General features: G+C 62.8%; 1 protein-coding gene across 1 annotated transcript in view; it reads right to left on the bottom strand.

Annotated features, from left to right (window-relative positions):
- Positions 1-22,098, bottom strand: part of BRWD3 (bromodomain and WD repeat-containing protein) — a 22,642-nt gene extending 544 nt beyond the window's left edge. The window contains exons 1-32 of the mRNA XM_037223310.1: positions 21,980-22,098; positions 21,835-21,893; positions 21,729-21,758; positions 21,542-21,601; positions 19,373-19,523; positions 19,105-19,203; positions 17,464-17,624; positions 15,038-15,214; positions 14,494-14,768; positions 13,593-13,790; positions 13,081-13,193; positions 12,653-12,828; positions 12,245-12,373; positions 10,836-11,058; positions 10,381-10,497; positions 9,871-9,920; positions 9,764-9,831; positions 9,276-9,348; positions 9,117-9,173; positions 8,670-8,846; positions 8,404-8,412; positions 7,705-7,866; positions 6,552-6,659; positions 6,089-6,296; positions 5,484-5,657; positions 5,017-5,276; positions 4,334-4,642; positions 3,771-3,905; positions 3,337-3,477; positions 2,857-3,004; positions 1,961-2,049; positions 617-1,708 (exon numbers count right to left, since the gene is read on the bottom strand). Of these exons, the coding sequence (XP_037079205.1) occupies positions 617-1,708; positions 1,961-2,049; positions 2,857-3,004; positions 3,337-3,477; positions 3,771-3,905; positions 4,334-4,642; positions 5,017-5,276; positions 5,484-5,657; positions 6,089-6,296; positions 6,552-6,659; positions 7,705-7,866; positions 8,404-8,412; positions 8,670-8,846; positions 9,117-9,173; positions 9,276-9,348; positions 9,764-9,831; positions 9,871-9,920; positions 10,381-10,497; positions 10,836-11,058; positions 12,245-12,373; positions 12,653-12,828; positions 13,081-13,193; positions 13,593-13,790; positions 14,494-14,768; positions 15,038-15,214; positions 17,464-17,624; positions 19,105-19,203; positions 19,373-19,523; positions 21,542-21,601; positions 21,729-21,758; positions 21,835-21,893; positions 21,980-22,037 (5,286 nt within the window). The 5' untranslated portion in view covers positions 22,038-22,098. The remainder of the gene's footprint in view (positions 1-616; positions 1,709-1,960; positions 2,050-2,856; positions 3,005-3,336; positions 3,478-3,770; positions 3,906-4,333; positions 4,643-5,016; positions 5,277-5,483; positions 5,658-6,088; positions 6,297-6,551; positions 6,660-7,704; positions 7,867-8,403; positions 8,413-8,669; positions 8,847-9,116; positions 9,174-9,275; positions 9,349-9,763; positions 9,832-9,870; positions 9,921-10,380; positions 10,498-10,835; positions 11,059-12,244; positions 12,374-12,652; positions 12,829-13,080; positions 13,194-13,592; positions 13,791-14,493; positions 14,769-15,037; positions 15,215-17,463; positions 17,625-19,104; positions 19,204-19,372; positions 19,524-21,541; positions 21,602-21,728; positions 21,759-21,834; positions 21,894-21,979) is intronic.
- Positions 22,099-24,048: the final 1,950 nt, after the last annotated feature.

Raw genomic sequence — 24,048 nt, 5'->3', positions numbered from 1 at the left:
GGTGGGTGCTGCATGTCTGGAGTGGTGAAGTGTCCGTAAACCAACACATTCACTGCAAAAAATACGGCGTCATTTCACAACGCAACCAGCTCGTCCACCGCACAGTTTATTGAACACATCGGCGAGAGGAAGCATCGTAACGCACGCCCACCCGTTTGATCAATCAAGTACATCACCCCCGCGGACGACACCGTGCCTGGCAGTCTGGCCGCCCCGCCTAACCCACGCCGAGGCGTCGTCACGTGTCGGCTTGAGCGAAGCGCGCGCGGCGCCGGGGCGGCCGGCGGCGGCGCGGGCCGGCTGCGCGTCAGTCGGCCAGGAATGCGTGCAAGTTGAGCTTGCGCACGCGGCCACGGCTGCTGACGCTAATGCCGATGCGTGGTGCCTCCTCGGCGCCGGCGCGCGGCACGAAGGCACGCCGGCGCGGCTCCGGCGGCGGCCCGTCCCAGCCGACGTCGGCGTGCGCCAAGCGACGCGCCAGCCGGGCGCTGCGGTCCTCGTCCGAGTCGTCCTCGTCCGAGAGCGCCATCAACACGTGCGCGCGCGCTGCCGCTGTCCGGCTCGACCGACGGCCGCCCGCACCGTTAGCACGCGTCGGGCCGGCTCCGTTGGGCGCCTCCTCCTCCTCCTCCTCGTCCCCTGAGACGAGTACACGACCCGGGCGGCGAGCGGGCCGGCGTAGCGCGCGACTCGGCGCCGCCTCCGGCTCGCCGTCCGCCGCCGCCGCCGCCGACGGCAGCCTCCGGTGGTCAGGTTTTGGTGAAGACCGTACCACGTCCGAATCGTCACTTTCCGCCGGTCGCCGCCTCTGTTTGGCTCTCTTCGGCGGAGATCTCACCTCATCCGAGTCATCACATTCTGCCGGCCGCCGCCTCCGCTTGCTTTTCTTCGGCGCAGGTCTCGCCTCCCCGGAGTCATCACTTTCGGCCGGCCGTCCTCTCCGCTCCGCTTTCTTTGGGGGCGACCTCGCCTCTTCCTCCGAGTCGTCGCTGTCGGCCGGCCGTCTTCTCCGCTCCGCTTTCTTTGGGGGCGACCTCGCGTCTTCCTCCGAGTCGTCGCTGTCGGCCGGCCGTCTTCTCCGCTCCGCTTTCTTTGGGGGCGACCTCGCCTCTTCCTCCGAGTCGTCGCTCTCGGCCGGTCGTCTTTTCCGTTTCGCCCTCTTCAGCGAGCTCCTGGTCGCTTCCGCCGCCTCCCCGTCGCTGCTCGCCGCGTCCAATCTCCTCTTCGACCGACTTCTGCTCGACCTGGAGAGACTACTCGACGGCAGAAACTCCTCATCGTCCTCATCCTCGTCCTCGTCGTCGGGCACGGATCGCCAGCTGCGCGTCGTCACCGGCCGCGCCCGTCCCGTCCGCCGCGGCGGCGGCGGCGGCAGCTCCGGCTGCGGCTCGGCCTCAGCGTCCCAGTCACTGTCCTGAGCGTAGCGGGAGGGCTTGTGCCGGCGGCGCGGCGTCGGCTCCTCCTCATCCTCGTCCACGGCGTAGTTGGAGCGGCCGGGCCGTGAACGGAGCCGCGGCGCCGCGGGTGTCGGCGTGGCCGTCGCCCCGCCGTCACTCTCCTCCTCCTCCTCAGCCTCCTCCTCATCCTCCTCGGCATCCTCGTCGTTCGGGTCGGAGCTGGAGCTTGAGCTGCTGCTGGATGCGTCCTCATCCTCCTCCTCCTCCTCGTTGTCCTCGGGTTCCTGCACGGCGGGCAGCCGCCGCCGATGCGAGGCGGCCGGCGGCCGGGGCGGCGGCGGCGGCGGCAGCTGCGGCAGCGGCGGTACCCGCGTCCGGCCGGCGCCCGGCGCCGCGGCGCCCCGCGCCCGGCGCGCCAGCAGCGGCGTCGCCGACGAATCGCTGTCCTCGGCGTACGAAACGGGCGCGCGGCCGCGCAGCCGGCCGGAGCCGGGCGGCGGCGGCGGAGGGGGCGGCGGCGGCGGCTGAAACGGCCGACCGCGGGCCGTGCGGCACTGCCGGGCGGGCCGCTCCTCCTCCGACTCATCCGAGTCGTGCGCCAGGCCGTTCTGCCGCCGGCCGCCCTCCTGCAGCGCCCGGACGCGAGACGAACCTGCCGGCAGACGCTGCCGGTCATCCCGCGGCGCTGGCGCCGCACATGCAGCGGGACGTGGCCCCTCTCCGAAGATAATGCGGGTTCGGTGCAAACGGCTGTTCGCGCTGTTGAGTGGGTTTGCAGGAAAGCGCTGGACTCAACAGATGTGCGAACTGGTCGACAAGACAATGGCAGACATCAAAGTAGGCACGGCCCGATCTCGATCGCAACAAACCGGTTTCTCATTCAGGGCGCTGCAATCGCAAGTCTCGCCCGAAAACATAGGCCCGCAGCGTGCAATCCCGCAGTTTGATACTCAGCTTATGTGACAAATTGACAAGACGTGCACTAAGCCCCATAAACAACCCACAAACGAGCCAGTTAATCACAAGTTGAGTCACCTGGATTACAACGGGCTACTGGGGCCGTTCAGCTGGTTTTATGCCCACACGGAACCATTGCGTAACAACAGGCTAACAACTCAACAACCATCACATCACGGTTGCGTAACAACAGGCTATCCTGAACAAAACATTGTTTTATACCAGCCGTCACCCTCTGAAGCGTTTCGCATTGTGGGGAAACGACCTCCGCACCGCCGCATCATGTTTGGCTGGGGGCCGACTGCGGGTCCGAGTCTCTAGCGTGGCGGCCACTCACCGGGTCGGCTGGGGGCCGGCTGCGGGTCCGAGTCGCTGGCGTGGCGGCCACTCACCGGGTCGGCTGGGGGCCGGCTGCGGGTCCGAGTCGCTGGCGTGGCGGCCACTCACCGGGTCGGCTGGGGGCCGGCTGCGGGTCCGAGTCGCTGGCGTGGCGGCCACTCACCAGGTCGGCTGGGGGCCGGCTGCGGGTCCGAGTCGCTAGCGTGGCGGGCACGCGACCGCGTCGGCCGCTGGCCGCTGCCGAAGTACGTCAGGATGGGCCGCATCTGCTCCTCGAAGTAACACGACAGCCGCAGCGTCATGGTGAATATCTGGCGGAGCGGGGGTGGCGCCGTCAGCGGGGAGGTGCGCCGGCGTCGCGGGTGACAGCACACAGGCGGTCAGCGTCGAGCAAAACAGGACAGGGCCAGGGACACCAGGCACCGTGATAAGCATCAACAGAGCGCGCCATGTGTGGAGCCGCAGGCCTTCCACCCACCATCCACCCGCGCCGCCGGAGCGTCAGTCGCAGGCCAGGCCAGCGCCGACCGGAGCCGGGCGGGGAGCCACAGGCCTTCCACCCACCATCCACCCGTTCCACCGGAGCGTCAGCCGCAGGCCAGACCAGCGCCGACCGGAGCCGGGCGGCGGTGGCAGCACCCACCGTCGAGCGCTTGTTGGTGTTGTACGTCTTAGAGTTGTTGAAGATGAGCCGCACGTCCTCGGAGAACTCCTGCGGCGAGACGTACGAGCCCGACTCGAGCTCCTCCTGCACGGAGCTCAGATCCATCGGGTGGTCCACCAGCTGCGAGAGGAACACCTCACCGTCAGGCCGCGCCGACCACGCCCGGACAGCGCCGCAGACACGTGCGCGACACAACCTGTCACGAGAGCCGCTGTTGCCGAAACCCGACAGACGCCCTCGCCTGCGGGCAACGGTACTCCCTTCTCTGGCTTCGCAACCATCACTTCAGCACCACTGGCGGCCACAAATACAAACAGAGAGCCTGCTGACAGGCGACAGTAGATTGAGCCGCGCACTGCAGCACCCGGCGTCCGACGTCGCGAGCGTGGCTCCAGCGGTGGGACGGCCCCCACCTGCAGGTAGTCCGGGTATGCGTCCAGATCCACCGGGCCACGGAAGTGCACCGAATCCTCGTGCCGGAACAGGTTGGCCAGCAGCTCCATGCACAGTTCCACCCACGTCTTGTCGGCGAAGCGACGCTTCGCGATCTGCCGACAGGGCGGCGGTGCATCACGCACAGCTCCGCCGTGTTCACACCGCACGGGCGCGCCAGGTACGGGCGGAGCCAGCGAAGACGGCACCGCTCCGAGAGCACTCAGCACCCCCCCCCCCCCCCCCCCCAGTGTTGTTTTGCTATCCTTTGATTTCCATCGGTTTCTGTTCCATGCATTGACATAGTGTGCTAACCCTCCTTTACGACGTCATCATGTGGTATTCCTCCACTACGGGCTTACCGTCTTGCCACATCGCTCCGTTACAGATTAAATGTCCCACCGCAACCCTCTAGCATCGATTCGCTTTACAGCTGCAGCCTTCGATTATCTATCGTCGAACGTCCCGCATCCCTACATCACCGATGTGGCCGCCGCGGTGCTGCCCTATGCCGGTCACCTCTCCGGCCCCCCCCCCTCCCCACCTGTCTGGTGACACGTGGCGACCTCTGCAAGCCGCGCGGCCGGCCGGTGGCCGCCGCCGCGGCCGGCAGCGGCGCGCGCCCGCCGCGCTGCCGGCTGCCGGCGTCGGCGCGCGAGTGTCGCCGGTAGAGCGGGCCCGGGTCCCAGCAGCTGCGGTCGCCGATCATCTCCAGGCACACGTCCGTGATGACGCGCGCCGAGCGCACGATCGTCGAGTGCGGCTGGTTGAACTTCTCCGTGTTGGAGGCCAGGTAGCGCACGTCGAACTGCACGGCCGTGATGCGCCGGTAGAAGCCGTTCTCCAGCCGGGCCTGGCGACGCGGCGGCCGTCAGAGGGCCGGCTCTGACGCGCGGACGGGGCCCGGGGACGGGACGAGAGGACCAGCGCGGTGACGACCAATATTATACACACGTGCAACGACGCACGCGAATGCGCAATTCATTTTTGAATATACCAGAATCGTCAGTGATGTTGACGTCACCTAAGACCAATGCGCACATAATTCACAAGTCAGTACGACAGCAGCTTTTACACCAAGTACCGCTACAGCATGTTTCCTAATTCCCCGATCGCCTCAACACGATACGCTCGAGGCAACATCAACAACTCAAACGCCGCACGCGTCCGACAGCAGCCCAGCCTTGCGCGCCGGCCGCATGCGGCGGCTGTCGGAGCGGCGCTCACCTTGACCGTCGACAGGTCGATGGGGTACTCGACGATGAGCGCGTACGTCGGGTACTGGTTGAGATCGACCGGCGCCAGGAACGGCTCGGCGATGGCCAGCTGCATGACACTCTCCAGACAGTGTCGGATGCGGTCTATCTGCGCCTGCGGCTCGTCGTCGGCCCAGTCCTCGGGCCGCTGCCGCCAGCTGGGCTGGGCGCCGCGCAGCTCCTCCTCCGTCAGCGGCACGCTGCCCTGGCTGCTCTCGTCGTCAGACGGGTCTGTGGACAGACACACCGCTCGGTACACAGCGCCGATCGACGGACCGCACGAGGCAGACCGGTGTAACGGACAGGACCAGTCGCGCACCGCCACGGGCACGTCCTCTTCTGGGCCTCTGCACGCACGTTCGGGCGTGTCCGCGTTCCGCCGGCTCTCCGCGCGCGTCGGCGTCGGCGCCGGAGCCGGAGCGGGGCGGTGCGACTCACGGCTCGGGTCGGGCGGCTCCATGTCCCAGGGGCTGAGCGGCTCCGACTCGCCCGTGTCCCAGGCCACGCGGTAGCACAGGAACGGCGACTCGGGCGCGTCTGGGTCCAGCGGACGCCGCTCCAGCACGCGGCCCGTCCACCACGCGTCGTCGATCGTCGAGCGGAACCGGTCGCCTGCCGGGCACGCCGCCGTCCCGTCAGACGGGAGGTCGATGCTGGCTCACACGTCATGACACGGGGGCCGCACACGATAGCACGGCACGCAGATGCCGCTTCATCTCGCGTCGGATTCTCCCGATTTGAAGCGAGGCCGACCACCAGGGACGTTCATACTCAATGTTTTCCAATAGTGGAGCGCCAAACACCTTCAGCACACAGGGATCATACAGACAGAGCCAATCCTCCCCGCTCTTGTGCGGCTGGCTGCTTCCTCCGACGTCCAATACGTTTGTCACAGGAGGAACACCGCCAGCGTTGGCGCGGCGCCGGCACCGGTGCTCGGGCTAGACCAGCCGGCCACCTCCGCCACGGCGCCGGCACCGGTGCCCGTCCCCAATCAGGCCAGCCGGCCCCCTTCACCGGAGTGCGGCCGCGGCGCCGCTCACCCGGCTTCCAGGTGCGGCTGATGGCCGCCTCGTACGCCGGCCGCAGCACCAGGAAGTCCACCACGTCCGGCATATCATGGTACTTGATGGTGAAGCTGCCGCCGGTGACGGCGCCCGTCTCGGCGTCCAGCTTGCCCAGCTTCAGGCAGCAGAGGCAGGGCGGCCGCAGCTCGTACTTGACGCCGATGATCTTGACCAGCTCCCGGTCCTGGCGCACGGGGTCGGGGGCGTCAGGGCAGGCCGGCGACGGCCGCCCAGCTGTGCTGCCGCGCGGCGCTGCCACCCACCACCAGCACACCGCGGCACACCGACCAAAGCCGTGGCCAGTCGACCACCAAAACAGGCCAACTCCGCCAGTCACCCGACCTCGATCTCACACGATCTCAGCAGATGCGCCAATATGACACAACGTCGGAGCCACGCGTCGTTACCGGCTGACGGCCGGTAGTCAGCAAGTGCTCACCCTCAGCGGCTGCTTGGCCCACGGCAGGCTCTTGGCGCTGATCTCGTAAATCTTGCGCCGCCGCACGGCCTCCACGTACAGCTGATGGCCTTGGCGGAAGTAAATCAGCTGCGAGCACAGGTGCTGTCAGCGCTCCGGCGGCCACAGGTGGACAGCGGCACGCTACAGCCGACGAACCTCGGCACGGTGTGGGTATGGATCGGCGTCCGCCCCATCTGACAATCACCCGTCCCGCAAAACGGAAACGGTATGTGACGGTCCAGGACAGGTAATTATATGCTCATGTTCTTAATACAGCTTAAAAGGGACCGCTCCTCATTTTAAGATATGGAAGCAGGCACCAGATATGGTAAAACGAGCTCACTCAAAACTATCATTTTACTTTTAAGTGAAAACGACCGCTCCAGACAACATAATTTCTCTACTAAGTCAATACGCTCCCCAATACGTCATTGTCGAAAAACCGCAAACACCATTTGGCCCTCCCCATTACCGTTCCCATGACACTGTGTTTAGTTCCACGCGTACTGCTGTGCCGCTCTCAGTAACGGGGTACATACACGGGCAAGTCCGGCTCAGTAACCGGGCGTACACACGGGTAAACCTAGAGGTCCGAGGCTGGCGCCTCAGGGCCCGCCGGCCGGTGGCGCATGTACACTGTGCTGGAGGTCATTGACCGAGGCGGCTGGACGCCGGGGGACCTACAGCGAATGTTATCTGGTGACACTTGTGTGAGACAGAGCTCATATGTAAAGATGACTCATGGGAGCTCTTAGGGCATAACACAAAGTCCCCCACGACCAGACGAGTGCAGCGCAATACGCAGTACCCCTGCGTATCTGATCTTGTCCCAGCAGCTGTCTGAGGTCGACCCAGTGCACCACGTGTACGAGTAAAGCAAACTATTGGACCCGCCCGGCTCGGTCTCGCGCCGAACATATCAGTACTCCACGGATGTAAGCTGCTGCGCCAGTGAGCGCAGGTCTGATTGCCACGGCTTCACATCGCTGAGAAGGGCGAGCCCTGGTCTTCCCGACCACATGCGCAGAGCGTGGGCAGGCGTCCGATGTGAGCCTGTCCAGCCGGGAGCGCCGCCCGCGCCCCAGCCGAAGACGCGGCCCGGGCGAGGGCCGGCGTCCCTCCGCAGCCTCACCTCGTCACCCATCTGCGGGAAGTAGGGCGTCTTCCTGGGCAGCACCTCGGACAGCCAGGTGGAGGGCGCGTACGGCTCGACGGACTCAGACCGGGGGGCAGCCGGCCCGGCCACCGACTCTCCAGCGCCGCTGCCGCCACCACCGCCAGAGGACGCTCTCGCCTGGTGTGGGGCGCTTCGGTCAGCAGGGCGACACGTGCGACCACATCGGCGAGCTGCAGGGCAGCGGCTGGACGGAGCGCGGTACGGACGCAGCAGTCGGTGGCCGCCGAGCTGACCCCGCTCTCCGTGGTGAAGCCGCGATACAGCCTATACGGCACACACAGGCAGCCAGCGCGTAGCCACGCGCCTTAAGCTACGCGAACGACGGCGGTTACGAGACTCGGCGCTACTCAAACCAGCTGCGGACACGACCACCCTCCACGGCGTCGCTTCCACGGACCGCCCAATCCGCCCCTCCCCACGACGGCGCGCGCCTCGCCCTGCGCCCCGCCCGATGTCACGCACCCGCTTTCTGGCGGGTCTGGCGGCGGGCAGCGGCCGCTCGGCGCCGGGCGGGGGAGCCCGCCGTGCCGGCCTGGACTGTGTGCCCGATGGGCCGGGCCGGGGCTCCGCCTCCGCCTCCGCCGCCGCTGCCGCCGGCTCCGGATCCGGCTCCGAGGCGCCGCTGCGGATCCGCCGCCGCAGCGCTCGCTGGCGCGCCGTCAGCTGCCCGGCAAACAGGTGACGTCAGAAGGGGACTGGTGACGTCACATCGGGGCTGGGATGCCATCAGGGGAAAGGCACGGCATTTGGAGACTGGGGCAGGCTTACCAAAAGGTGCCGCATACCGCTGCTTTTGCGCACAGGCACAGAAGTCTCGTGATAATGTATCTGGAAAGACCATGTCATAACAACCACGGAAGGCACAACGAACCGCTGACAACCAACCGGCGGCGGGGGCCGGCCGCGGCCGCGGGACTGACCCGCTTCGGCTGCCGCTGCGGCGGGTTGAGCGCGATCCCCGACTCGGCCACCCAGTCGGAGTACTCGCTCGACTCGCTGTCGTCGGTGCGCCGCGGCGGCTCCGGCTCCGGCTCCGAGTCGGACGAGCCGGACGACGAGTGCGGCGTGTCCTCCCCCAGCGACAGGTTGTCCGGGTTCTGGCGGCCGGACAACAACTCAGCCCAGAGCACGGCCGGACACGGCGGCACCGCTCCCGGCCGGCGTGAGCTCGCCGACGGGCGGGCTGTGCCAACCACGCTTCCCTGGCGCACTGGCGGCCACACGTTTGACTAGTAGGTTCAGCCTGGCGCATGATGTCACTCCTCAGCAACACACGCCGCCCCAACCAACACTCAGGCTCTAACCCCGCCAGCCTCCCGCCCCGTCCCAGCGAGCGCCGGACACTCCGGCCAGGCCTCGCCGCCCACCTCGAAGTCCTCGCTGAAGGGTGCGCGCGCGGTGCGGGCGGCCCGTGTGACGCGCGGCTCAGCGCCGCCGGCCGGCTCCGGCTCGGCCGGCGGCGGCCGGCGCCGGCGCAGCAGCCGCTGTCGGCGCCGCTCGCGCGTCGTCAGCCGCTGGCCGGCCACCGGCGACGGCGGCCGCCGCGGCTTCTGCAGCTCGGCCTCGTAGTGCTGCGTCTCCTGCTCGGCCTGCAGGCGTCTGTCGGACCCGGACAGGGGTCACGGCACAGGCGAGGCAGGCTCAAGCCGCCGCCCTACGCACGGCGACCGGGCATCGGCGCTGACGGGCCGAACCAACCCACAAATCAGCACCGAAAACAGACGGAAATCAGAACAGAAAACAATGCAAGCCCCAGCGAAAACCAACATGTAAATTAAGGTCCCAATCCAGGCAATGACCAGCCAAGTTTCGTGGTCCGTAGCTGCAGAAAATATGGTAATGCATACGCTTGTGCACAGCACGTCCTCCACAGCCACATTAGCCACATATCTCACAGAACCCAAGCGCCAGCCGCAAACAAGGCAATCCTTCCACACGTGCACAGCCACACAGCCAGCCGGGGCCGCCGACCGGGCTGGAGCCGCGGGCCGGCCTCCGTGACGCGGCACCTCACCTCTGCTCCAGCTGCCGCTGCTGCTGACGCTCGGTGAGCCTGGGCACGACCCGCCGGTGCCGCCAGTCCTGAGAGAGCCGCGGCGCCGACGCCGGCCGCTCGGGCGCCGCGTCCGCCGCCGGCCCGTCCCCGGCGGCGCCGGCCACCTCAGCCTCCGCTGCCGACGTGGGCGGCGTGAGGCTCGAACCAGCACGACCGGCACGAAGTCTCGGCAGTGATGGGAGGAGGCGTTTTTATGACCACATGAACAAGCTAAGACAGGTGGGGATGCAGGAGATCATACCGGCGCCTCGAGCAGCACCCGACTAGCACATCACACCTGATCAGAGCTTCTGACACCGCCGTCAAGCATCGGGAGGTATATTATCCCCGCTTTGACACGCAGACGAAGAACCCCAGGTCCCTGACCGGTTTATTAGCGTTAGGAAAATGAGATGGTACAACCATTCCCGACTCCGAGCATTGCGGGAATTAGCCAAATATAGAATGAAATGCAGTGCGAGGCAAGTGGCCGCCCAGATGGGAGGACGCGCAACACCGCAACCAGACCATTCACCAGCCTCGTGCACCAGGGGCGGCTGCGTCGTCGGCGCCCGGGCCAGCGGCCATCCTCTCACCCGTCTCACGGAGCGCCTGCTCCACCTCCAGCCGCTCGATCATGTCGTCAATAGTGGGGCGGCGTTGCCGGGCGTCAGGACCCAGCTCCTCCACATCCACCTCGTCATCCTCCTCCACTGGCGATGGAGAGGAGGGCATCAGCCCAGGCCGGAACACAGGCTGCCGAGACGGCCTCCCGTATACACACACCCAATTCACATTGCTGCCATGTCTTGAGACCAGGGTTTGCAAGACTGAAAGCCACGTCTCTGCAGACTCATGCGGAATGGCACCAGCTCGGCTGGGACATATCACAGACTACGCAGGCAACATGCTGAGCAGGCCAGCCGCCACTGGGCGATTAGCCCTCTCCTCATGGCCACCTGGAGGGCAGCCGTCGTCAACATTGACGGGTGCGCCAGCAGACAGTAAGCTCTCCGTCAGTGTCTGCACACGCGGCAAGGCGCTGCCTCACCGTTGACGGGCTGCAGGACGGGCAGCAGCTGCTCCTCGGTCTGGCCCTCGCGGCCGGGCACGAGTCGCTGGCAGGCGGCCGGCTGCGGGTTGCCGTCGCGGTCCACCAGCAGCGGAGGCGGCAGCAGGTGCGGCGCCATCTGTGTCTGCTCGTCCAGCACCTGGTGCCGCGCGTCCCGCATCAGCGGCCGGTAATCCGTGTGGAAGAACTGCTCGTACGGCACCTGCAGCGCGACGGAGGCGAGGCGTCAGCCAGCGACTGCCAGAGCCGCTCAAGGGACGTGGTCGGGGCGTTAGCGAGAGCCGCTCGAGGGACACGGCCAGGGCGTTAGCGAGAGCCGCTCGAGGGACACGGTCAGGGCGTTAGCGAGAGCCGCTCGGGGGACACGGTCAGGGTGTCAGCGAGAGCCGCTCGGGGGACGTGGTCAGGGCGTCAGCCGGCGTTAGCGAGAGCCGCTCTGGGGACACGGTAAGAGCGTTAGCGAGAGCCGCTCGGGGGACACGGTCAGGGCGTTGGCGAGAGCCGCTCGGGGGACACGGTCAGGGCGTTGGCGAGAGCCGCTCGGGGGACACGGTCAGGGCGTCAGCGAGAGCCGCTAGGGGGACACGGTAAGAGCGTTAGCGAGAGCCGCTCGGGGGACACGGTCAGGGCGTTGGCGAGAGCCGCTCGGGGGACACGGTCAGGGCGTCAGCGAGAGTCGTACGAGGGACACGGTCAGGGCGTCAGCGAGAGCCGCTCGGGGGACATGGTCAGGGCGTCAGCGAGAGCCGCTCGGGGGACACGGTCAGGGCGTTGGCGAGAGCCGCTCGGGGGACACGGTCAGGGCGTCAGCGAGAGCCGCTAGGGGGACACGGTCAGAGCGTTAGCGAGAGCCGCTCGGGGGACACGGTCAGAGCGTTAGCGAGAGCCGCTTGGGGGACACGGTCAGAGCGTTAGCGAGAGCCGCTCGGGGGACACGGTCAAGGCGTCAGCGAGAGCCGCTAGGGGGACACGGTCAGAGCGTTAGCGAGAGCCGCTCGGGGGACACGGTCAGGGCGTTAGCGAGAGCCGCTCGGGGGACACGGTCAGGGCGTCAGCCGGCGGCCAGGAACAGCCGCCTGTGACGCGGTGCCCGTGACACGGAGGGCCGGCAACGTAAGGGGACAGCGGGCAGTGCGAGGGCTGCCCCCGCGACGCGTGCACACAGTACCGACACATCTATCAGAAACGGTGCACGGGCGGCGCGCCGAGTAAGGACCATCACGCGACGCCCACGGCATGCTGGGAGGCAACATTCCAGGTCGGCGGCCCGTACGGAAGACTTCCCCGGGAAATGGCCCCTGAAAGGGAGCGGCTCGGGAGGGCTCTACGGCCCAGTGAGTGTACCATCACGCAGCGCCTACCCCGCAGCACGTCGCCCGTTGCCTGACCTTTCTGAATTTGTCGCTGCCGCTGACGCCGAAGTGTGAGAGGTGGCCGTGCGAGTCGGTGGCGGCGATGAAGAGGCCGCAGGGCGACCAGCGCGCGTCGAACAGGCCGCCGTGGCCCTCGCCCTCAATCTGAAACGCGGCCGCCGGTCAGGCGGCGCCCGGTCACCGGACCGCACAGGTCCACCCAGGCGAGCGCCGCGGCCGCGACAGCGTTACTGACACGCCACCGGTGGCGCGCGCGGTCACACCGCACCACACACGCGGAGACAGCACCCGCCCCAGCACGGGACATCGTCGGCCCCCCGGCGGCTGCGCAGCGTCTGCCCAGTTCTCCCGGCCGTCCATCAGTCCCGCTGCCGGCTCTCCGAGGGGCCGGAGGGCCGGCGCCGGCCGCCGGCCACCACTCACGGCGTTGAAGAACGAGGCGAGCACGGTTCCCTCGAGCACGTCCCAGACAAGCAGCTTGCCGTCGTGGCCGGCGCTGAGCACCAGGCGCGGCTCAGTCGGGTGGCTCTCCACTACGTACACTTCGTCCGTGTGGCCGGCCAGCACGTGCAGCAGGCGGCCCGTATCGGCCTCCCACACTGGCGGCACGGACAGGGGCAGGTTACGCCGGTCAGCGCCGCCACACGGTGCCGGCTGCTCCGGCCAGGCCAGCTCACGGCGCGGCGCGGCGACCACGGCGAAGTGTGTACGCCGGTGTGACCACACGGCGCAGCGAACACCGGCTACGAAACACGCACATACACACGCCCACACACACGCCCGGCTGTCAGGCCCCCCCCCCCCCCCCCCGCTGGCGTGACCCCGGCCCGCGTGTCCGGCGGGCGCCTGACCTCTGAAGCTGGTGTCGCTGACGGTGGTGATGACGCGGGAGTCGTCGGTGGTCCAGCGCACCATGGTGACGCGCAGAGGACGCTGACGGCCGTCATCGTGCGGCTCCCGGAACCTGCCCGATCAGGTCAGGTCAGGTCAGGTCAGGCCAGGCCAGGCCAGGTCAGGTCAGGTCAGGTCACGTTAGGTCAGGGGCACAAGAGTGGCGCCTCCGGTCGTCACAAACCAGACTGGCGAGGCCAGGTCAAGACCTCAATAGGAGAGCAGACCTGCGGCACCCGAATTGCAAACCACGCCATCAGTGAGGACCGAGGGACAAACGGCGCCAATCGAACACCATCACCACAGAGGATCGGCTGATCAATTACGGGGTGCCGCATGCGGTGCCTGCCAACTAGCCAAACACCCCTGGAAGGCGACCGCCTGGCCGCAGCCCCCCCCCCCCCCCCGAGGCCGCCTGACCTGCCGGCCCGGAGCGGCGCGCGCCAGGGAAACGCGACCGGCTCGCACTCACTCGGGCCGTCGGTCCATGGTGAGCTTGCGCTGCGCCCACTCCTGGCGCTCGAACGACCACACGATGGCCGTGCCGTCCTTGGAGCCGGAGATGAAGCGGCAGCCCGAGTGGCACCACTGGATGCTGTCCACCCGGTCGGTGTGCGCCTCCTGCTCCAGGATTCGCTCCGGTCCGTCCACGCCCGTTGTGCAGTACACCCTGCGGCGCGGCCGGCCACGGGGTCACGGTCACCGGGTCACGCTCACACGGTCGGGGTGCACCTGATACAGTGCACCGCGCCGGTCAAGCGTGCCGGGGTGCACCAGAGGCGGAGTCGTGTCGTGCCCGGTGCATTCATTCCGGTAAACAGATGTCGTGGTCGCCTGCTGATATCGAGGGGGAGCGACATCACAGGTGTATGGAACTCAGGGTCACAGTGGGTACCTACTTTACACATTCGGAATCACATGCAGGCGCGTAAATTGACATGCCTCCCGACAACACGAGACCGCAGTACGGGCAGAAAGGAGCCAGCCGGCGTGGGACAGCTGTCTCCTCCCCTCGCCCCTCAGGTGTCGGCCAGCCCTCCTCCCTCGTCCCTTACGTGTCGGCAAGCCCTCCTCCCTCGCCCCTCACGTATCGGCCAGCCCTCCTCCCTCGCCCCTCACGTGTCGGCAAGCCCTCCTCCCTCGCCCCTCACGTATCGGCAAGCCCTCCTCCCTCGCCCCTCACGTATCGGCCAGCTCTCCTCCCTCGCCCCTCAGCTGTCGGCCAGGCGTTCCTCTCGCCCCTCACGTGTCGGCCAGCCCTCCTCCCTCGCCCCTCACCTGTCGGCCAGCCGTTCCCCTCACCCCTCACGTATCGGCCATCCCTCCTCCCTCGCCCCTCACGTGTCGGCCAGCCCTCCTCCCTCGGCCCTTACCTGACGTGATGGTCGGCGCCACCGATGGCCAGGAACGTGCCGCCGACGCTGAAGGCGGCGCAGATCAGCTGCGCCTGGCCCGGCCGCACGCGCTCGTTGACCTTGACCGGTCGGCTGGCGAACTGGACGCCGTCGGCGCCGGCTCGGCCGCGGTAGCTCCAGAACGCCACGCACCCGTCGTTGGAGGTGGACGCCAGGAAGCGCTGGTGCGCCAGCGGACCCGGACAGAAGTCCAGCGCCGTGATCATGCCGCCGTGTCCCGACAGCACTGCCACCTGCCGACGCGAACCGCAACCGTGCAGGACGCGCCGCCGTGCGGACCGCCTCAAACAGCTCGGCACTCGCGTTATCTCCATGCCCGCACTTCACGTCTATCATGCCACATTGCGGTAGCTAGCGAATGCTGCCACTGTTTCTCCCCGCTGCTTGTGTTCCGCCAGCGGCGAGTCTCGCTCCCCAGTGCCCTGCTGGACCCCGGTAATGTCGGGTGGGCTGGCCCGTCCCCTTTGGCCAATGACGGTCACGTGACTGGGCGGTACCTCACCGGTGCGGTGGTGAGCAGGTCCCAGACTCTGATGACCTTGTCACAGCTGCCGGCCGCCAGCAGCGTGTTGTCGGGGCTGATAGCCAGGTCGGAGATCTCGGCGGCGGCGCCGCGCAGCGTCGCCAGAAGCCGGCCGTCTAGCGCCGACCACACCTTCACCAGACGGTCATCAGCGCCCTGACGCACAGGGAACACGGGTCATCACCGACCGTCTAGTGCCAACCACACCTTCACCAGACGGTCATCAGCGCCCTGACGCACAGGGAACACGGGTCATCACCGGCCGTCCAGTGCCGACCACACCTTCACCACACGGTCATCAGCGCCCTGACGCACAGGGAACACGGGTCATCACCGGCCGTCCAGCGCCGACCACACCTTCACCACACGGTCATCAGCGCCCTGACGCACAGGGAACACGGGTCATCACCGGCCGTCCAGCGCCGACCACACCTTCACCACACGGTCATCAGCGCCCTGACGCACAGGGAACACGGGTCATCACCGGCCGTCCAGCGCCGACCACACCTTCACCACACGGTCATCAGCGCCCTGACGCACAGGGAACACGGGTCATCACCGGCCGTCTAGTGCCGACCACACCTTCACCAGACGGTCATCAGCGCCCTGACGCACAGGGAACACGGGTCATCACCGGCCGTCCAGCGCCGACCACACCTTCACCAGACGGTCATCAGCGCCCTGACGCACAGGGGACACGGGTCATCACCGGCCGTCCAGTGCCGACCACACCTTCACCACACGGTCATCAGCGCCCTGACGCACAGGGGACACGGGTCATCACCGGCCGTCCAGCGCCGACCACACCTTCACCACACGGTCATCAGCGCCCTGACGCACAGGGGACACGGGTCATCACCGGCCGTCCAGCGCCGACCACACCTTCACCAGACGGTCATCAGCGCCCTGACGCACAGGGGACACGGGTCATCACCGGCCGTCCAGTGCCGACCACACCTTCACCACACGGTCATCAGCGCCCTGACGCACAGGGGACACGGGTCATCACCGGCCGTCCAGTGCCGACCACACTGCATCCACACGGTCATCACGCGCCCTGAACGGCACAAGGGGACACTGGGTCATCACCGGCCGTCCAGCGCCGACCACCCTTCAATCACATCCACGGTCATCAGCGCCCTGACGGCACTGGGGACACGGGTCATCACCGGCCGTCCAGCGCCGGGACCACACCGTCACCAGCACGGTCATCAGCGCCACCCTGACTCACAGGGGAAACAACGGGTCTCATCACCGGCCCGTCCACTGGCCTGACCCACACCTTCACCACGACGGTCATCATGCGCCCTGACAGCACAGGGGACACGGGTCATCACCGGCCGTCCAGTGCCGACCAACACCTTCACCACACGGTCATATCAGGCGCCCTGAACGCACAGGGGACAACGGGTCATCACCGGGCCGTTCCAGCGGCCGACCACAACACCTTGCACCACAGCGGTAATCAGCGCCCTGACGCACAGGGGACAACGGGGCCATCACCGGCCCGTCCAGCGCCGACCACACCTTCAATTCACACCCAGGCGGTCATCAGCGCCCTGACGCACAGGGGACCCGGTCATCACCGGCCGTCCAGTGCCGAGCCACACCTTCACCACACGGTCATCAGCGCCCTGACGCACAGGGGAACACGGGTCATCACCGGGCCGTCCAGCGCCGACCACACATCACCAGAAGTCATCAGCGCCTGACGCACATGGGACACGGGTCATCACGGCGTCCAGCGCCGACGACACACACATCACCCACGTCATCAGCGCCCTGACGCCACAGGGGGACACGGTTCATCACCGGCGTCCAGCGCAGACCAAACCTTCACCAGACGGTCATCAGCGCCCTGACGCACAGGGGACACGGGTCATCACCGGCCGTCCAGTGCCGACCACAACCTGTCACCACCACAGTCAATCGGCGCCCTGACGCACAGGGCACACGGGTCTCACCGCGTCCACGCCGACCACCCTTCACGCACGTCTCAGCGCCCTGACGCACAGGGACACGGTCACACCTCACCACACGTCCACCAAGTCACACGCCCTACGCACAGGGGACACGGGTCATCACCGGCCGTCCAGCGCCGACCACACCTTCAACCAGACGGTCATTCATGCGTCCCTGACGCACAGGGGACACGGGTCATCACCGGCCGTCCAGTGCCGACCACACCTTCACCACACGGTCATCAGCGCCCTGACGCACAGGGGACACGGGTCATCACCTCCCCAGGTCCCGAGTACACGGCACAGAACAGAAGTAAGCTGAGCTTGGCAGACGGCGCTCCACATCAGCCGATTCCAACGGGGCAATCTACCAGGCGTCGCATCCCTGACAGACAGCACTGCAGGCCCGCGCGTGTGCAGGCCCGGCCCGGGGACGCGTCTTACCGTGACGATGTTGAAGCCAGTGCGGTCGAAGAGGCAGCAGTACACGGCCGACAGGTGGCCCAGTGTGCGCTTCAGCAGCTGCATGCGGCAGAAGAGCCGCTCGGTGACTAGGTGCCGCCGCCAACAGGAGCCCTGCATCTCCCGGCCCAGCGTGCTCACCGCTGCCGGACACAGCGGTCAGGGTCAGCAGTCAGCAGTCAGCAGTCAGCGGCAGAAGACAGGCTCAGACGGCGACAGTCAGCGGCAGGCTGTGGGGGCTGGTGTGACTTAAAAAGGAATAACAATTGGATCTGAAGATAGAAAACATCATGTCTTTGATGGAACTGATGACTGATGGAAAAGCATTGATTTGTGAGAAGTCCACGGGTGGGTCCGTGGTGATGGAGCATTTCTCACGGGTCACTGCTTAGTGGAATAGCCCAAAACGTCTCCGAGAGGTTGGGTCGGCGCATCTATGGGGTAACGTAATTATTGCCGTGTTTTGCGTCTGTTTCGGTAATGAAATGCGATACAAAATGAAGTGCGCAGAGGACCGGATGACGGACATGTGCTACACTGATCCGCCTGAGCGTGCCTGGCGACCGTCATCGCGTGGTCCATCATTTCTATGCCTTACGCTTGTCCCGATCAATTCGTAAAAGCTTTGCGAGTTTGTGTCGTCTCCATGACAACAGTCTTCGCAGCATCTGGCAAACCGCAGCATTCACCATTGCCTCCTCGCCCCTAGCATGGACATAACCGATACATAAATCACATACGGGTTCAAACTTTCTCGGAGGATTCATCATCACTGGGAGCGAATCAATACATACTCATATCATATGCTAAGGGCGAGCTAGCATAAATGCACCTTTCATTATTCAATCAAGGACCATGTGCATATAAAACTATATGCAGCCATCGATTCGCTGAGTGGAGTGATTAAAGCCAGAGCAGTAATTAGTGTCAGTAACTGTATGAAACCCGTGGTTCCGCCGTCGAAACGAGAACGATGAGGTTTATGTAGACGATTTCTTTTCATGGTGCGTCCTAGGCGTGACGCTGCGTTGTAAAATACATTGATGCCAGTGGCGCTCCCTCATGCTACGGAACCTCATGCTATAATAGGACAAAATGTAGGACCACCAGCCGCCAGGCACTCTAGGTGATACATGCTGACCATGTTCCACTACACCTATCACGTTATCATGGCTTGAATGCCAGATTGACTGAGGCATCTGTCTGCAAAGTAAGGAAATGTGGCATTGGTGCGCCATCTAGCGGGGCGCATTGGAAACATATGGCAATGCAGTAGCATCTAGCGCCAGGAATCAAAACCAATCAACAGGACGTTGTGATCGTTGGATGTTATGAACACTGGATGCCACGACTTTGGATGTTGCGACTTGGTTGCTATGAACTCCGCCAACTGGCCCGGAATTGGACGCATCTTTGATATTTCTAACGTTGGACGATACGATTTTGGATGACATGGGCACTGGACGCTGCAATCTTGGACTTTTTATGGTCCCCCTCAAATCACAAGCTACACAGGCTAACGTCCATTCCAGGTCTGAGCGACGCACCAGAACTAGACCGACACCAAACGGTGCGGCGCCAGCATGCGGTGACCGCCGGTGCCGGTGGTGGTGCCGTACTCACGCAGCGTGGGCGGGTGGCGCAGGCTTAGCGGGTCGAGCAGAGTGCGGCCGCCGATACGGGCCACCACCCGGTCCACCGTCAGGTGGCGCAGATGACCCCCTGTCCGGCAAGGGAGCGTGCGGAGTCAGGGACAACAGCTCAGGACAGGCCGCACACCGGTGTGGGACCGCGGGCACACTGGACCAAGGAAGTCCGACTGTTTGACGCTGTCGCACGGCCCAGCGGCCGCCGCTGCGCGCACTCGGATCCGCACGAGCTATCGACTGACCTGGCTCGGTGCGCAGGGCGGAGTTGGATCCGGCGCCCAGCAGCGAGTGCACGCCCGCCACGCTGCTGGGCGCCACCCGGTCCAGCAGCGGCAGCAGGTTGCCACATAGCCGCAGCAACGTGTGGCCGCCGATGTGCGGGTGCAGGCGGTCCTGGAGACCGCGTGCCGTCAGAGCTGGCCCCAGTGACGTCACACACACCGGCGACGGGAAGCGCGCTCGCCTGGCAGTCGCGACACCAAGGGCACTACGGACGGCTCCTAGACGCCAGGTCTCAAAATGCGCGTGCTCCGCCCGCCGTCGTTCCATGAAGGCGGAGGGGGGGGGGGGGGGGGGAATGGGAGGAAAAGGAAAAGGGCTTCCTCTTACTATCGGCTCCATCACCTGCCCCACAAACCTTTGGTTTTTGGAGCGGTCCAATTTTTGCCTGTGTGTCCACCATGCCCCCAGAATTTTCTAGCAAGTGTCGTCGCTTACCGCGGTATAGAGCGTGATTGCTAAGACCAGGCATACGCATGCTCACCTCTTTACGTCTACAGCATAAGTAAACGTCGCGCAATCCGGTCACCCGTTCATTGCGCAAACACCGGCAGAGTACGAATTTTCTGCACAAATAGGGACAAAACTCGCATTAAATGCTCCCAGACTGACAATTCCGCTCAGCTTAGTGCGCTTATCCATCTTGCTTCCGTAGTTTATTATCCCCATCTTGTCAAGTCCGAGTCTGCCCACGCCGCAAAGTAGAAACGCACGGACGTGGGCAGCTCCGAAAAACAAGAATCAAAACAGAGGCCAGATGCACCGAGCTGAGGACGATGATCCGGCGACCTCGCATGAGTCTCCAGAGGAGGGTATTTGACGATCTGAAATGCTTCCAGCAGTTTGCGGTTGCGTCGACGAATTTCTCCGAGGCGAAACGGTGCTATTGCAGCTTTCCGCTGATCGTTTTACTCGACAAAAACCGCACATGAGGAGCGTGGATGGGTTCAATGATTTATGTACTAAAACTCCGACATTTACACCTTGCGACAGTCGGTCATCACGCCCAAAAACCCGGTCCCAACATGGCGGGCGGATTCAACAACATCCGCAAGAGTCAGGGTATGAGCACGTATGTATTTGGCTTCCCTTTAATATGCAAGATTATCATTGTCAATGTACGAACTAACAAGGCCCATGGCTCATGAATGGATATAACAGACGTCGATGAGCAGCATTTAGGTAATATATCGCTACGTTAAAAAACCTACTGGTAAGAAATTCGCCACAATAATCAAACAATTTAAAAATGGCTGTGATTTTGCTGAGAAGCCGATCAACACACACACACACACACACACACACACACACACACACACACACACACACACACACACACACACACACACACGCACGCGCGCACACACGCACGCGCGCACACATGCACACACGCACAATGTGGCGTGGCCTAATTGTGATTCACATTCATTTGCTTTTCAATGTATTGCATTTAACGTCACTACAGTATGGCTAGACCCCAAAACTATATCATTTCTATACAAATACCGATAACTACACTTTTTAGCCAAATATGCAAGTGCGTCACAAATCCCCTACCACACACAAACTACCGAATATGCAATGTTACCAATTTGTTGACAGAGGTATACCTGTCCAGCACTAGGGTGTTTGGTAATCAGGCGCCGCGCACGCCCCACCCATCGTCACGGCAACCTGCGCTCCCATTGGCTGAAGCAAAACCCCGGAGTCGACCCACAACCATACAGCTGAAAACTGATGCAGCCCACAGGGAAACTAGATCTTAAGGCCACAGACTTCGGCTTTGGTCGCATTCCGGCCGGCTGACGCGGTCAAAGCCATGGCACACATCACTTTACCGTGAATCCGCCACCGCACTGGGCCAGAGCCGACGCGACGATGCGCGGCGGCGAGCTCTCGGCCACCGACGGAGCCAGGTGGACGGAGTGGGGCGCCCGAAGATATAAGTATTGCAAACAAGCAAGGACGCCAGCCAATCACTTCATAATCATCCACGGAGTCTTACATGATAAATACCATGGACAGGGCTACCGCAGGTCACGCGTGACGGCAATCGTGACCTCACGACCCAATATGTGCGTTTTCACAAAAGCACAAAGCATCAATTAATGTAACTCAAATGCAGTACTTACCCATTCTTCCAAAGTTCGTTCATGTCTGTTACCTAGCCAATCATAGCGATCCGGTACCAACTGAAACAGACCATAAGCACGTTACTGTCGTACGCATAAGTCACGGGCAGGACGTGACGGTAAACAAACCCACGTGACAGGCACAAGCACGAGATTTGAACAGCAGAACACGACGTGCTGTGCTCACCTTCAGATGTCGGATTTCCTCGAAGAGAACCTGAAACAAAGGGACAAGTTTAGAGACTGCACCGATTAAGAACAGCATTGAGACATTTGTCGTCGAAGTCACGTACCTTTGCTGATCGCTTGCAGTCACTTGAATCCAAGAATTTGGCCACAAGGTACAGCAGATCTGAAAGGTAAGCCATGTCGTGTTAGAAAAACGCCCATGCAACACAAGCTCAACATCAGCATTAGTTAACTCTACTGATAACTTACCGGGGGTTATATCTTCCTCACGTCTGCAGCGTTTCTCCGCGTGATCAGCACTTTGCATTTTCGACACCAATTTGCCTAAACAGCCTCTATTTCCCCAACTGAAAACCACCGATCGCCGCCACCAGTTGTCTGAGAACAGTGCGGAGGGGGCGCACAAATAAAAATAGTTCACGTTCTGTGCAACCTAAATCGTGAATGATGACTGTAAATGGCCGCAAAATGTGTCAAGAATATTTTTGAAGTAATAAATAATCATATTTTGATGCGTGATAGTTATTCATCAAGTGACACAAAAAACGCCTGCGGGTATGTTCACACGCTTCACGAAGTCGTTATTTGCCATGCTGAGAAGGAAGTATCAGCTGTCGCCTTCTCCCAGGATGTCTTGCCCAGCTCTATATGTTTGCCGTGTAGGCATCGCGTGTTTGGCATCATTGCGCCCGTCGCGACTGTTTTCGGGAGGGAGCGCACCCGGTGAGTGCGAGATGAGATTATGTTACCAACGAGAGTGTCTAAGGCCCTGGTGCTCGTCTCTACTTTGGATTATTTGCCTTGGGCTCTAGGCTCATCTGGCTTATTGGTGTTTAGATAAACGGGTGAATCATTGCGCTGTGCGGTTTATTTGAAGATCATGTCTCAGCAGATCAGGTTATGTTCTGGGACTTATAAGTTTCCCAAGTGGATCCCTAGCGTGGCTAGAGCAACGTCTTTGAAGCTGACTTGGACAGTCCGCACCAAGCTCCAGATGCTCAGTTGCACGTTTTTCATCTTCTAATTATGCCCTCCAATATTTCCACAAAGCTAGCATAAAACAGCTAGGTATTGCCAAAAATAGCAATATCCTTTGATGTTTATCTTGATATGTTGTGCAAGGTGGGATTCCTCTGTATGTTTCTTGGTAATGATAGCTTGGTAGATCAGAAACAGGCCAGTGACCTGATGGAATCAAAAATATATTGGCATTTTGCTGATGGTTTGAGTTTTTGGTCGTGCTTGCTGCAAACGGTCATGCAGTACCCATTAGTATTCCATGCCTGTGACAATTTATTGTACTTGGTTGACATTTTTGTGCACTGAAATACAAGGATAGTAAAAATAATTCAGTCAGCTTCATTATTCATAAATAACAGGTGTGTTTAGGTGATGGCTGACATTTTCTACATAAGTGTTATGATGGTGTGAAGTTTTCTGCTCTTACCCATACAAATTTCTGCCAATGAGCCCTAGCCACATCATGTTATTACTACATAATGGCCAGTCATCTGTGGCTTATTAAGGTTTTTCATTAAGTCTCAGGACAATTGTTGATACAGGTGCTTAACAATGCTGCAAGTTGTCATCACTTTTTAGTTACACCTGTCATTTGGGTCTGCTTAAGGGATGAGGGAGGGTGGGGACAGGGAAGGGTGTGTGCATCCCCTATACTTTCAAATCCTTATAGGCATTAGTAAGCATGCCAATAAATGTCCCCACAGCATGCATAACCTAGGAGATTGGAAACATGTGGGGTTTCTACTATCATCCATGCATGAGAGTGTCTGTGCCTATTGCCAGTAAAATGGTTATGTATTCAAACAATTTTGAGTTGTGCTCTTCCAATGTTAATTACTGTATATGTGCTAGTGTGACACTTATTTGATTTCTCCTTATACAAATGGTCACATTGTTTTGTTGTTGTCAAAATATGACACACTGATGTTTCAAGGATGTACTTTCACCTTCCTCTGCTTAATATCCAGAGCATTTTGTGTCAGTTGGCTGCCCCACCATCCACACCTGTGCTTCACAGGTCACCCCTGAGCCAGCCCCTCTGCTCTGCCACCTCCTGTTGACAGTGCTGTACCGCTTGTGGTGCGGGCAACGTCGTTAGCTGCCTCTTCAGCATGGCGCATCGATGGCCGAGCCGGACGCCACTGACTTGGACAGCTCGTCCTCTGACTCGGACAGCTCTTCCTCTGACTCGGACGGCTCGGCCGGCGCGCCGGACGCGTCTGTAGCGGCCCGCTACGCCGACACGGCACTGCTCATCCACCGCGAGCAGCAGCGGCAGCACGCCGAGGCCCAGCGCA

The sequence above is a fragment of the Pollicipes pollicipes genome, unplaced genomic scaffold (genome assembly GCF_011947565.3).
Source record: "Pollicipes pollicipes isolate AB1234 unplaced genomic scaffold, Ppol_2.1 Scaffold_4881;HRSCAF=5763_pilon_pilon_pilon, whole genome shotgun sequence".
NCBI classification, from domain to species: domain Eukaryota; kingdom Metazoa; phylum Arthropoda; class Thecostraca; order Pollicipedomorpha; family Pollicipedidae; genus Pollicipes; species Pollicipes pollicipes.
This window is presented reverse-complemented; position numbering and strand designations above follow the sequence as displayed.